The 15,308-nt window shown below is 39.7% G+C and overlaps 1 protein-coding gene across 2 annotated transcripts in view; it reads left to right on the forward strand.

The window, feature by feature from the left end:
- LOC137645887 (keratinocyte-associated protein 2) overlaps positions 1-15,308 on the forward strand; it is a 64,779-nt gene that overhangs the window by 35,994 nt on the left and 13,477 nt on the right. For both annotated transcript variants that reach the window (XM_068378914.1, XM_068378913.1), the window contains one exon: positions 2,782-2,936. In XM_068378914.1, coding sequence (XP_068235015.1) covers positions 2,782-2,936 — 155 coding nt within the window. The remainder of the gene's footprint in view (positions 1-2,781; positions 2,937-15,308) is intronic.

A 15,308-nucleotide genomic window follows, 5' to 3' on the forward strand; every position in this document is an offset into this window, starting at 1 on the left:
CCCCAACCCCTTCCCGCTAACTAGCGGATGGGGTAGTTATCCCTCACTAAAATTGTCTTGGCTGGTTTTCAGCGTTGCAGAAAGTTATACCCTATAAATAGCTCCAGGTTTGTATGTTAGGAAAAATACAAATTATTTCCAAATTTGCTATATTACTAATGTCATGTATAAATAATTCTAGTATGGAATTCCATTTGATGGATTTAATTTGCGGAGTATACCCATACTTTAATCTTGTTTGCCTTCTGTCTTTCATAAAATTAGTTTGTTCTTACACGAATACAACTCTTCGCACCTTAATATGAGAATTAATTCAAGGGCTTCTGGAACTCTTCGGTTAAAATTTATGAGGTGTAGGCAATAGCTAGTAGTTAGCAGCCGTGAGGAAGATTTGCTCCCTTCTGTGGTACACTGAACAGTCAATTTGATTCTTCCTGCTAAATAGCACAGATGTGCTTTTCGGCATCTCTTTAAAGTTGGCTTTTAAAATTTTCCTCTTTAACTTTTGACACTTTCCTGTTGATGACGCTGTGCTACACCTTTGTAAGTACTGTAATCGCTTGAAGAGGAAAAAACTTTCAATGTCTTTTGACATTGTCCTTGGGTGTGAAATCAAGCGGCTAGCTAATTTTCCGCCCTTGTGACAGACTTCCTGATTGTCCAACTTCCATCTAATTCGGAAGAAAATTTTATCGGGAAGAAAAAGCATTCCTTGCTGATTGGAGACTGTATCCATCTGTTTGATGCGCTTGCTTGCGAGCAATATGTCTCCGAGTGTGGAGTGGGTTTAGACTTTGAATCATCTTTTACCTATGAATGATCTGCATTACTTAACCACCTTTTCCATCTAGATTGAAAATCCTGCTTACCAGACCTTGTTTGTGCTAAGTGCACTCCTGATATGTGCACTCTACATTTTGTGCTCACACTCTAGCACGCTTAACAAGATACAGAGCTTCACATGATCCAATGGATTCATGCGTGCACCTCCCTAAGCAAGCTCTCCCCTAGAGGTGATATAAGGTGCACTCATTTGAAGCGCTCACCTTACAAGACTGGTAGAGAATGCCTAATGAAGAAGTGCACCAGGGCGCAACTTCCATGAGCATTTAGCCTTTATTTGATGCTATTTGAACAAGGTAAAACTTCTTGTGTACGAGAGTCTATTTATACCCTAAGTTCCCTGAGTCTCAGGCATGTACAGTAGTCATCTGACTTTGTACACTGCTAGTCAAAGGAAAGAAAATAGGGCCATTGCCCTTCCTTTTCCATTATTGGACGATTAATCCTGTAAGACCAATCGATAGGAGTTTCCTATAAGCAAATCGTACTGTTTATCTCCCCTTGTGAGAGACAGTGTTGTCCAATCCTTCACCGAGGACGAAGAAAGAGAGCGAAATTTTACGCTACTTTGCTTTCACCTCAGCTGTTCACGGTCATCTAGGGGAATGCCATCATGCATGTTCACGGTAGCGAGCATTTATTAGAACGTCACCAATTATTCTCGCAATCGCAAATTTGTTCTTTCTCTCAGTATAGTAATACTAGGCAAGATGATTGTGCGCTCTTAAGAGAGCACTGCCACTCGTGTGCAATCGCAAGCTGCAACCTTAACTGCTCAGCTCGCGAACAATCACACACCCTTCCTCTCGCTTACTATTGATTGCGATTCCTCTCTCTTACTTTTATTTAGAGATTGGTTTTTATGGAAGTCTCTCCCTCATCTTCCTGTACGTAGGATTGATAGAATATATGCACACCCTTTGCTTACCATAGGCCCATATATTTTGGACTTCATATCTTTACATATATAGATTTCCAGTGACTGTCTGGCAGTTCTTAGTTGAGACGTAGCTTAAACCTGTGGCTTATTCATGCTCAGGTAGTAAGGAAGTTGACTGGGTTAACAGGAGTCATGACTTTAGTTCTTATACAGATCATTGACATTTCCTGGGTCCTTTTACCAGCCAGTTTGGTTTTAGGGACTTCTGCCTTCCGAAGGATGAGTCTCCTATGAAAGGTAGAGAGTTTGTATTGTGTAGGAAAAAATGACAATTTTTGATGCAATTTTTATTTTTCCTAACTATAAAAACCTGAGACCTTTAAAGTTACACTGTCTGCCTAAACCACTCTGCAAGGCCAAGGCCAAGGTGAAAGTAAGGGTTGTTCCACCAGTCGGGTGGGTGGAGCCTATCGCCACCTATCAAACAACTATGTTTACCTTGTTGAAAGCTTAACGGTCATTCCAGCTTCTTCAAAGTATCACTTCTATTAAAGGACGATGGTTTGTATAGTTAGGAAAAATATGAAATTACTTTGAAAATTGGGATTTTATGACTGGCTGATGTTTAAATTCCCAATGCAAACTTTTAAGATACATTAGTTCAGTGTTTTTATGTGAGGCATTTATCACAGCAACAATACTGTATCCAGGAGGACATCTTAACCCCTTATGGGTTTTCTATTAGAGGGTGGTAACACTGCTTGCTTTAAGATCAAAGCATAATGACTTGGGTAAGATTCTTTTAAATAATTGTATAAGATAAATCTTACAAGTTTATTTATATTAATATGCTTGAGTATTATGTACTAGATGTTCTGTTGTGTTAAGTGCATTTCAAGTGGTTTTATTGCTCTTATAGATTTATTTTTATCTTTATGTAAATTTAAAGTTTGAACTGTACTCTCTTCATTTTTGTAAAACTGTTCTTTAAAACATGGTGGTGTGTTATATACAATATGTACTGCATACACATATTTTTAATTTTTTAACATCCTCAGGGGTGAGCACAACAGCTTCATTTGGTCTTGCCATCTTGTGCACTGTCCTGGTGTTCTCAGGCCTACAAATGTACAAGACTCATCTAGGATCAACTCGGCTTATGACACTGGTTGCAGGATATATAGCTTCCTGGCTTTTCATCTTCATGCTTACTGTATCCTTTTTAAAGCAATCTGTAATTAACCCTAATTGATGTTCATATGAGTAACATTTCTTCTTCCAGGTCTTTCAGACATCAAATTATTTCAGCAACTTTTGCTTAATATTCATAGCACTTACAAATGCTCTGAAGGGCAAGGTTTGGCAACAGGAAGAATAAAACAGTTTTAAAGAGTTAGAGTGATTAAGGGAGAATTACCATCAAAAGGTAGAGCAGACAGAGCTGGCTTTAATATTGTAATTTTTTTTTTTTTATAACAAGCAACAGGATGTTTCAGTTGAGTGGTTTCAACCATATATTAATTCTTGTACATCATTGGAAACAGTAGTTGTAACCTATTCACAGTTGTTCATATTAAGTTTTTCTTAAGTCTAACTGAACCCCATTAAACAATGTTATTCTTGAGTTACTTCAAGCTTTATCTACTTTCTTGTTTCTCCACCAATTTATTTGGAATCCTTTTTGAAATATACAGTAATTTTATACACAAAGTTATGTACTAAATGGAAAATTTTTTGTAATAACATCTTTACATAACAGAATCCTAGCCTATACAGTACATAGATGGTTTCGTAATTAGAAGTCTTTGTATACTACAGATGAGATAAATTAATTCAAATTTGCCACCATTTTTTATCTTGTCTAATCTAGAGATTGTCTTATGTGCATATATATATATATGGTATCTACATTTAGTTATATGTTCATTTACAGTTATAATATTCTTGCATACCTTTTTTACAATTTTCTTTGATTTTAATAGTAGGGTAACTAGTAGTTAGTACAGTACTCGGGTTACTCGCTAGTTTTTCGGTAGTTATTCAGATTTTTATTTGGCCCATGCATGTAGTAATCTTTGTTTTTGAGAGTTTCATTCAATTTATGTTCCTTAATTGTGTTATACAAGGGTGAGAAGCAAAAGTGTGTTAATCTCAGTTGCTTGTTTTGATGTTACCCAGATTTTGGGTATGTATAGTAGGCCTATAGCATATACAATTTAGTATGATTTTATTTTTTTTCGAAACATAATTTGGATACAACAGACTTTTGGTGGTAAAGGACACCCTTTCCCCCTGTAATTCTATTTACAGTGGTACAGTATATTGTTATGATACTAAAGTTCTCCATTAATTTTTTGGTATCATTATCTGTTGCCTAAATTCCCAGTATGTAATATTTTATTACAGCAGTATAAAAATATTTGGTCTGTCATAACTACAGTATATCATTGAAAAAACAAAATCTTGGATAGGGTTTTTAATGTGGAATATCATCTGTTATCATATTTTGTGATATGTATAAAGAAGAAAGTACAGGTAGTTTCACTTTTCTAAGATGTATTTTACTTAATCTTTTTTACTGGAGAAAAGGTTGATAGAAATGAGCCAATCTTAGAAGCCTTTTGTGAATTGATGTTTTGCAGTGGGATCTAAATGATTTAGAGGATATAAAGGGGAAAACATTAAAGAATTGCTTGTTGATTGTGATATAAAGCTAAAAGTAATTTTATACAAAGATACAGCATAGAAATGTTTAAAATATTTTAGGAATTTTAAAATTTTCTTTACTCTGGAACATACCCTGTATGAAAAGAACAATTTTTTATACATGACATTTTAGTATTTTGAGATGTTTTTTTTTACGGTGCCTTAAGAAGCCTTACAAGGTAAAAAAAAAAGTATTCGTTGTTTGGTTTTTCATGAAAGACGTCAACAAAGTAAACAAATTAAGGAAGGCCAGTGCCATATCTTTACAGTACTGTATTACAATATAGTACTTCTGTCATCATAACAGTTGTTTTGGACAACTGGATTGTTTATATTTTTGCCAATACATTATTAAAACTGGCAATTTTTTTATTTTTATACTAAAAATATAAACATATAACAATAGCAACAATAAAGATTATAATATGTGTGGTAAAAGATTAATAATAAAAGTTTAATAACAGAAGGCTGGCCTTGAAATTGCCGTTCTCCCATTACATGCAGTATGTACTAGAAACGCTTTTTCTAAAGGAAATTTTTGGGGACTCGTCTTTTACAGGAGAGCATACGGTATTTCAAATAAAACTTGAAATTATTATGGTAATTGGAATATAATAGATTAAGTAATAATTGTTTCATTACTATTATTATTATTATTATTATTATTACTTGCTAAGCTACAACCCTATTTGGGAAAGCAGGCTGCTATAAGCCCAAGGGCTCTAACACGGAATGTAACCCAGTGAGGAAAGGAAATAAAAAAATAAACAACCACAAGAGAAGTAATTAACTATTTGAATATATTAAGAACAGTAACATAAGATAACTTTCATATAAAAACTTGAAAAAAACAAAAGGAAGAGAAATAAGATAGTGTGCACGAGTGTACCCTCATGCAAGCAAACTACTTCAAGACAGTGAAAGACTGTAGTATAGAGGCTGTGGCATCACCCAAGACTAGAGAACAATGGTTTGAGTTTAGCGTGTCCTTCTCCTAGAAGAGCTGCCTAACATAACTAGAGTGTCTTTTCTACCCTTACTTAGAGGAAACTAGCCACTAGATTACAGTCCAGTAGTCAATCCCTTGAGTGAAGAAGAATTGTTTGGTAATATCATTGTTGTCAGGTATATGATCAAAGAGGAGAATGTGTATGTGTTGGCAAAGGGAAAATAAGCCATAACCAGAGAGAGGGATCCAATGTAGTACTGTAGTATCTCAACGGGTGACTGGTACCCTGGCCAACTTACTACCTACTAATATGAAATGTCCTTGAGTAGCATTCCTTAATTAGCTGATAGAATAGAATAGACGTAAACAATGGAAAAGATTGTAATTAGATATGTTTTTATTTACAAATACAATACTAGAATTTGAATATTACATGCATTATTATTGTATACAGTTAAGTGAAACCCCAGTTTAATCAAAGTCCAGTTTATTTAAAATACAGTTGTAATTTTATACTACAGTAAATAGATATACCGTTTACAGCGAGAGCTGGAAGGAGAGGGGAATGGCACAAAGCAAACCCAGTGCAAAGGAGTGCGGGTTATTTGAAATTGTCGCACTGTAAGAATTTTTGTCTCAAATATTTGATATTTTGTTTAATAGGTATCGCGGTTCTCTGTGCCACGTATAAGTGAAATCGCAAAGTATAAACTCATGTGAAGCACAGGCTGACTGTATGGGAGTCTTCCTTAGGTGGGAGGAAGTCTCTGTGAAGAGGTACAGTACAGTATGCCCTTCCTCTTTATCAGATACAGTTACTATAAGTAATAGCAAGAGATCAATGGGAATTTATGAAAAGAGCAGCCAGCTCGTAAAAAGGCAAGGCTGTTCGTTCGATTCTAGAGGATAATGTTCTTTGCCAGAGGTGATGTCTTATGAACATCAAGTGTTGCATAATTTTAGATCTTTATTATACCATCAAATAATAAAAATTCAAGGCATTCTTACTTGCATTAAGGTGAATTTTCCTAGTGAAGGCTTTAAGTCCAATTAAGATCACCATCTGCCATAGTGCCCATTATATACCCTTATAATGCAGAGAATAAATGATGCCTAAGATAGAAACAGTTACATGTCCCGCAAGAGCTTATAATTAGATTATTTGTTGTGCTGCAACAATAGGACCTAAAGAGGTGTCTAAAGACCTTTTGTTTGTAATCTTTACGATAATGGTCTGTAGAAGTGTTTTGTCTCTTTCATACACAAGCTTTGAGAACTTGTACTATAGAGTGGTTTTTGCAGAACGCTCAGGTTGCGGAAACCCCACGTATATCGTGTGCTCGAGGGGGGGACCCTCGGCGACTTTTCCCCTGAGAATTTATAGGCTTTCATGATAGTTTCTCTTAACCAGAAAGAGATATTTTTTCTGGATACATTCTTTTTGTAGCAGCTAGTGCTCACGAATAAATTGTAGATCTTCCTTCTTCTTCTTCATCTTCTTCTTCATCTTCTCCTCCTCCTCCTCCTCCTCCTCCTCCTCCTCCTCCTCCTCCTCCTCCTCCTCCTCCTCCTCCTCCTCCTCCCCCCCCCACTGCCGTTATTAGACAGATTAAGATGTCATCCTGGTCATCGTTACCTCTTTGAGAGACAAGATCATGAAAGAGCCAAATCTAATATAATTTTCAACCAAATTCTGGTTTTTGGCCACAAATTCTGGAACAAAAGACTGATAGTTCTACCCTCTGGAATATGATGTAAGATAAGTTAGATCATGTAATGTGCGTACTGTACTCTCGTTGCTGAAGCTAAGGCAGGGAGGAAGATGGTCTTTAAAGTAAGGTACCTGTCTAAAGCTTTATGCATAGGTTTGCAAGGGGCTTATCTTAAAGCCCATAGAACTTTCGTCACATCCCAGGTAGGGGGTTTGAGTTCTCGAGGAGGGCAAGACTGCTCGAAACTCCTAATGAAAGCTGAGAGTTCCCATGACGAGGACAGATCCACCCCTTTCAGTTTGGATTCCTAGTTCAAGGCTGAGCGTTAGCCTTTCACTGCAGTGACTGAAAGGGATTTCTTGTTCCTGGAGAACACCAAAAAGGGTGTAATCAGGGGAATGGTGGCCTTGAGTGGAACAATATTCCCCTTACGGCATCAGTCGTGTTAGATTTTCCACTTAGCGTGGTATACTGCGGTGTAAGACTTATGGAGATATCCAGAAAGTTGTTTCACAGTTTGTCTCAAAAAGCCTTTCTTTTTGTTGGAGATTCTGAATAGTCTCCAACTGCGTTGTGAAAATTAATTATGTGTGGTTGTCGTAGCAGATTTACCATTCTGGAAGTCCCAGCAGGTCTGAATACCACTCCTTTGCTGGCCTCTTTGGAGCTATTAGCATTACTCTAACTCCCTGGGATGTTGGAACTTTGTTCATTGTCTGATGAATCAGACAAATAGTGGAAAGGTGTAAAGGTCTAGTCCATCCCATGAGTGTTGAAATGCATCTTCCATTATTGCAGCTTGGTCTGGGACTGGAGAGCAATACACCATTCTGAACTAGCTGTTGTCCCTCGACGGCTCAGGTGATCTGCAATGACATTCCTCTTCCCAGGGATAAACCTGGCAGAGAGAGAGATTGTTTGGGACTGCGTCCACTTGATTATCTCTACTGCTAGATTGCATAGCAGGAGAGAGGCTGTGCCTCCTTGTTTGGAGATGTAGGTCACTACTGTGGAGTTCTCGCCTATCAATACCATGGAAGAACCTTTCAGTCTTTGAGAAGTTGAGTAATGCTAGTTGCACTGTTTTCTTTACCAAGAAATTAATGTGAAAGGCCTTGTCCTCTTCTGACCATAGGCCCGAGATTTGCTGCCTTGCTAGGTGAGCACCTCATCCTTGGTGAGAAGCGTCTGAGTACAGAAGGAATTGTGGAGGAGTAACCCGAAGATGGGTTCCCGTTAACAGGTTCTTCTCGTTCAGCTACCAACAGAGATCCTTTACTAACTCCTTAGGTGAGGACAGCGAAGATGCAATCTCAGGATGGGACAAGTTTCTCCAACAAGCAAAGATGACTTAGCAGTTTCTTCCAAGAGTGGGCCAGAAAAGGGTTCCCATTCAAACAGGTCACTGCTGTTTCTCTGAATCTCAAGAATCTATTGGCTAATGGAAAGGTCTGGCTTAAACCAAGTCTGTCCGTGCTTAGGTACCTAATGGACTGCTGTGGGACTAAGTTTGACTTCCACAGGTTCAGTTGGATTCCTAACTCATTGCACAGGTCTAAGAGTAGATCCCTGTGCCTTAACAGGAGAGCTTGGGACTATGCTAGATGAAGCCAGTCGTCCAGGTACCTCAAAAGTCTGATGCCCATAGCATGACCCCAGGCTGAGACAAGGGCAAAGACTTTGGTGAAGACCTAAGGGACTGTTGACAGGCCGAAGCACAGCACCCTGAATTGAAATATCTTGCCTCGAAGATACTTCCTAGAGGCAGGTTAGATGGGAACCTGAAAGTAGGCATCTTTCAGGTCTGTGGTCAGAAGGAAATCGTTCTTCCTAATGGCCTGGAGAACAGTGGCCATAGTTTCCATTTGGAGCCTTGTCTATAGCACATAAAAATTAAAATGGGAGAGATCTATGACGGATGTTCAACCCCCCATCAGCTTCTCTACCAGGATAGATGGCTGAGGAAGCCTGAAAATCTCTCAAGACTTCCTCCATGCCTCCTTTGGACAACAATCTGGAGACTTCCTTCAACAAGAGTAGGTCTTTTACTTAGCCTTTCAAATAAAATTGTTGGATAGTCATAGTCCTGGTCAGAGGTGGCAGACAAGCTATGAAAGGGACTCAAGATATCCTGAATGAAGGACTTCCATCATCCAATGGTTGGCCCCGAAGTCCTGCCACCTTTGCCAAAAGATTTGTAGGCATCCTCCCACTGGTGGTAAGGGGAGTGGGGGGACATGCCCTCCCTATCAGGACCCTCTGTGACCGTGCCCTATTTACCCTGAGGAATGTCCTCTCTGAAAAAAGGTAGGTCTGGGGGTCTTGCCTCTCGGGCTATTGCGCATCTGTTGGAGGTAAAAGTTGTCTTTTCTGCGGAACTGGTTTAAAAGGCGAGTTCCTTAGCTGTTGCTGGGGAGCAGGCAACCTTGGTGCCACCTGACTTATCATAGGAGCTTGTCTTAGCCTTCTCCCCCTTTTCTATAGCCATAGCTATGTCAGAGGGTGGGAAAAAAGAAGGGGAATTTACTAAGTCAGAATTTTTCAGGGCTAACGCATCCATGGGAGAACATCGTTTTTCTCTTTAGAACGCAGTCACCCCATAAGTAAATATTCTGATGTAAAAGTAATTCGAAAGCTTTGGCCCCAGATCTGGATAATTCCTCAAACTGTTTAAGAGCATGCTCCTCCCTTAAGTTTTCTATTACTCCAAACCAGTGGTCTAGCCACGAACAGACTTGGATTGTAGACGTAGCTGCTACCTCTGTGCTTGCCATTTTGGGATCAGAAACAATGGAGGGGAAGTTGGACAATTTATTTACTGATACCAATGGCACCAGACTAGCCTCAATCTTAATAAAATGTGAGGTTTCTGAGCCTGACATCGGAACCTCGAAGGGGATTACTTCAGATGCTCGTGTGCACAGCAAGATTCTTTGGAGTCATCAATGGTAATAATGTCATAGTCCATTTGATCCACTTTTGGGGTAATTAGCTGTTCCATTTTAACTGTCACTTGGTTCTTGACTCTTCCTCGGACGTCCTTCCTTTCCCTTGTGTCATTCTTATTGTGACGGGAATAGGAGGAAGAGAAGGAACAGAAGGAGTCCAACTCAGTCCTGTTATAAGAACATTCACCTCTAGCAACTGGTGCGAGGCGGGAGAGTTAAAGTCTCTCTCAGAATTCAATCTACAAGACGAGAGAGAGGGCTTGGTATTCTGCAACATAAGACGCCTACGGTGTGGGCCTCATCTACAACGTCTAATGAAAGTCGTCTTATCTGTCTCAGATTGGGGAGTGACTTGTGGGAAGTGGGGAACATTCTTCTCCCCTTATCCATCTAACGTACCTGCAAAGAATTATCTGAAACAAAGTGTTGTACCGTAGAACGCGTGACCTTTGAAGCATTATGAACAAAAGGCCAAGAGTTAGTGTGTGCCTGATCATGAAAATTAATAGGTTTGCTATTATCGTAAGACATAGGTTTGCTATTAGCATGAGTCAAGGCTCTGTCGTTATGAGTCTTAGCCGCACGTTTTTATAAAACTCCGTGGTAACTTTAAATTAATAAGTGTTGATCTACCGAGTCTTCTGGAGAGCGTTGATCGTAAACTAGCTTGTGAGGTTCTGGCAGGAACATGTGGGTTAGCATTATTATGTTGTGGAGGAATACTCTCACCTCGCGCATTAAGATGGTGGCGTGTTTCGTGATGTCATGATGCTTGGGAGTGACAACCCGTTTGGACTTATTGGCCTGCCCAAGATTTGGAGGAGTTGCCTCATGCATTGGGATGGCGACGCGCAAAGTGACGTCATAATGTATAGACACAGTGTCATGTAAAGACTTGTATTCGGAACATACTAGCTGATTGACCTGTTAATATCTAAAACTTTGTGGACTAAAGCAGGTTTTGTTATACTTAACTTCACATTGTTGTTAGGTGTGGAAGGAGATACTGTACATGTTTAGAGCAGCTTGGGGTGTGGACACAGCCGAAGCGGTCCGACCACCCTTGCAATAAAGGTAGGATACTGTATATCATCATGCACGTTGTGGCAACTCTTTAGAGGAGATATCTGCCAAGGACCCCTGGGCATATGAGGTAGGCCTTGCTCGTTGCTACGAGCTAGAGACTTTCACAGCTGTTATTGGAGATACAAGAGTGGAAAGATTTTATGTGCATAATCTGACATATAAGGATCTCCACTCAACACACTTGTAGGGGGTGAGGGAGATCTAAGCATAACAGGGTAATGAGGGACTGATGGTACTACTATAGGATCCAGCTTGGGGAGCGCAACGGCCGTAGCCAGAGGATCTGCTACAAGAACTGGTTCAAGCTCATATTGTACATTATCAACAATGGGTGATAAAACATTGACAAAATTATGATAGGCATTATCACCCATGACTGGAGCCTAAGTGGGTTCCTAACCCGAAGGACCTCTTTGGGATAACGTTTGCCACAGAACTGATCTTTTGTTTCTTGCCACTACTGGCAGAAGATGAAAAAAGATTGTTTCTTGTGGCGAGAACAATATCTCTTCCACTGGGAGGACGGCCACTCCCAACAGTACTCACATGGTGATTCCGCTGAACAACTTTTACCTCGGTAAGAAGGACAAACTGGGATGGATCAACTTCAACCCGACTCATGAATGTACCACAGGCCGGGGCATGAACGCATAGAATTCGACTTGCTAGTCATATAGCACACAATTGTAACGCACAAATGATGATTAGGCAAGTGACTGTGAATGTCAAAGAGACAAGACGCACAGCTACCAAGCACTAAAGGGGTAAGACAAGGGAAGGTGCAGATGTCTGATCACAGTGGTTGCTTAGCAGCAATCAAACCAATTTTCTTTGATTGTCTGGTTGAAGTGAAAAGGAAACTGGGAGTAACCCATATAAATGACTCTGAAGTTTGTATCCGCATAGGAATAAACTGGGAAAAATAGATTTACTCTTCATGACACTCCCTGGCCTCTATTTCCTTATAAAACTATAAAATAAGTGTATTTAAGGCTTGAAAAACATTGTAGTATTCTTAGTTATATAACATCAAATGTAGACAGGCATTCACAGTTGTATACAGAAACCAAATAGAAAATGCAAAATGGCATTATTACACAATTGCTTTAAAATTCACTTTGTCTCAACCTATTTTCCCCTTTTACTATAAGTTTATATTCTGTACTGTATTTGGATCTATTACTTCATGTTTTTTGTGTTTTCTGTTAAGGTACAATCACAATAACAGTATATAAGGTAATAGGTTGGCCAGGGTACTAGCCACCTGTTGAGATACTACCTCTAGAGTGTTAAGGGGTCCTTTGACTGGCCAAACAGTACTACATTGGATCCTTCTCTCTGGGTACGGTTTACTTTCCCTTTGCCTACATATATCGAATAGTCTGGCCTATCCTTAACATATTCTCCTCTGTCCTCATACACCTGACAACATTGTGATTATCAAACAATTCTTCACCCAAGGGGTTAACTACTGCGCTGTACGTGTTCAGTGGCTACTTTCCTCTTGGTAAAGGTAGAAAATACTCTTTAGCTGTGGTAAGCAGCTCTTCTAGGAGAGGGACACTCCAAAATTAAACCATTGTTCTCTAGTCTTGGGTAGTGCCATAACCTCTGTACCATGGTCTTCCACTGTCTTGGGTTAGAATTCTCTTGCTTGAGGGTACACTCGGGCACACTTTTCTATCTAATTTTGCTTCCTTTGTTTTGTTAAAGTTTTTACAGTTTATATAAGAAATATCCTATTTTAATGTTGTTACTGTTCTTGAGATATTTCATTTTTCCTTGTTTCCTTTCCTCACTGGGCTATTTTCCCTGTTGAGGCCCCAGGGCTTATAGCACCCTGCTTTTTCAACTAGGGTTGTAGATTAGTAAATAATGATAATAATAATGAGCATGAGTGCACATTAACAAAAAATGCATAAAGCTTATACAGAAATGCATACTCAGATGTACTGGGAGAGTTAAGGTTAAAGTTATTACTCTACTATTATATAACTGAATTTTCAATATTAATCTTACCCGATAATCATGTAGCTGTCAACTCTGTTGCCGACAGAAATCTACGGTCGGGATACGCCAGCGATCGCTATACAGGTGGGGGTGAACACCACAGCGCCATCTGTGGTCAGGTACTCCAGTACTTCTTGTCAACACCACCTCAATTTTTCCTCTGTCGTGCCTCCGGCTAGACCTACATGGATACGCTGTTGATTCTGGAGTTATTGCTCACGATTTGGTGATGTATTTGCTCTAGAGTTTAGCCTTCGCTATTCAGGAAGCTTTATCATTAGCTTAGCAAGTTTTTGGAATTAATTTGATTTAATTTTTTATTTAATTTTGGTGACGAAGAGAGTATGAACTCTCTTTCACTTTTAATGGCCGACCCTTCCCTTAGACGGAAGTGTTGGTGTCGAAGAGAGTATAGACTCTCTTTCTTAATTTTGCTTAACTAAAGTTATAGATTTATTTTATATCTCTCCGCCTTTTATAGGCCTCTTCGATTAACTTCCTTTTATTATAAACTTATTAAAATTAATTTTTATATTTGTTTATATTCGACCTTTCCTAATAGTAGGCGGTCTTTTCTTGGAACCGAAGTTAATTAACATTGAGCCCGTCATTTCGTTTTTACCTGTTAACATATGCTATTTTAATGTTTTTGAAAGAATTTCTTTGATAGTCTCGTACTGTTTTCAAAGTTGAACTAACGTTTTGTTTTGTCTCTGCAGTTGTTGACGTTCAGAACGTTCAACTTGCGCTCTATCGTTACGATAGAGAGAGAGTATTCACGGTGTCACGTTGCAGTAAGAGTAGACCGATTCTATCGTTTTGTTCATTCTTTCTTAGCTTAAATGGTTTTAATTCTAATAAAGGAACTTTTTATTTGGGAAATCTTTCAGTTTTTTTCCTTTAACAATAATATGTTTTAACGATATATATAATTGGGCTCATCTCTCAGGTTCTAAGTCAAGAGAGAGAGAGAGAGAGAGAGATATAGAGACGGAGGGAGAGAGAGGAGGATAAACGTTTCGTTCAAGCGAGTAACGTTGTTATCGTTTTTGCTCTTCTCCCTAGTCTCTTTAGGGGAAGAAGGTAAACGTTTCTAGAGTTTTATTCTTGTTCTCAGGCTTTATGCGGTGAGAGATTTTAAACGTAGTTTATTTGATCTAGTGTTTAGTCTCTTTTCCAGTCACTGAATTATTTATCTTTCATTATGTTTTTCTGTTACATTGTAATACTGTTTTCGCAATTACTAACTTTTAATGAAGGATAGAATTGCGTGTTTCAGGTACAAACCACTTAAAGTTTCGAGTTCAGTGAAATAAGTGCAAACAGAAAATCAAAAGTGATAAAGTGATTAGCGCAAAGTGTTACAGTGTTGCGTTCGAGGGTTCGTCTGTTCGTGCCAGTTGTTCGCCTAGTCTGGGACCTCTTACAAGCTCCCAAGCAGGGGAGAAGTAACGTCGAAGGACTTATGGGTTCATCAGGCCTTGATCGACGAACAGACGTTTCCCTCCGTGGTTTCGGGTGTAACCAACTCACGTAGCCGACGTGATCACCCCACCCACACAAAGACGAGAGAGCCCTTTTATTCCTCGTCTGCGGAAGAGGTTTCTCGCAGAAACCATGGTCCAAATCTTGCAGCTTTTAAGTGCAAGTCGGTCCCTTCCGCGCAAGTCCAACTCCTAGATGGTGCCATTAGCACTGGGTCAGTTCGGACTTGCTGCAGTACGACAACTGCACACCTCCCAGAGAGGCAAGGTGGTATCGCAACAGGCAGTAACTCCGTCTGTTGCCGCACCAGCTGTTTTAGACCCTCAGTCTCAACGGACAGTAGCTCCGTTTGTTGTTGTCTTTCTTAAATTCTAGTGGTCTATGCTGCAGACAATGCAGTCTCAGCTTGCGGTGTTGATGCAGGAGTTTCAGGCAGAGAAGGTTAGCACACCTCCTCCTGCGAGCGCTCCTCCACCTCTGCGCAGTCCACCCTGCCAGACGTATGATGTTGAGGCTCCTCCTGCCTCCATGCGTGAGCTGCCGCATTGGGAGTTGCCAGGTACCAGCGCTATGCAGCAACCTCCACTTTCCTTGAGGCAGGAGCCTCATGCTATGCGGCAACCGCCTCAACTCTTGAGGCAAGAGCCTCAACTCTTGAGGCAAGAGCCTCAACTCTTGAGGCAAGAGCC

The sequence above is a fragment of the Palaemon carinicauda genome, chromosome 8, assembly GCF_036898095.1.
Source record: "Palaemon carinicauda isolate YSFRI2023 chromosome 8, ASM3689809v2, whole genome shotgun sequence".
Taxonomy (NCBI): domain Eukaryota; kingdom Metazoa; phylum Arthropoda; class Malacostraca; order Decapoda; family Palaemonidae; genus Palaemon; species Palaemon carinicauda.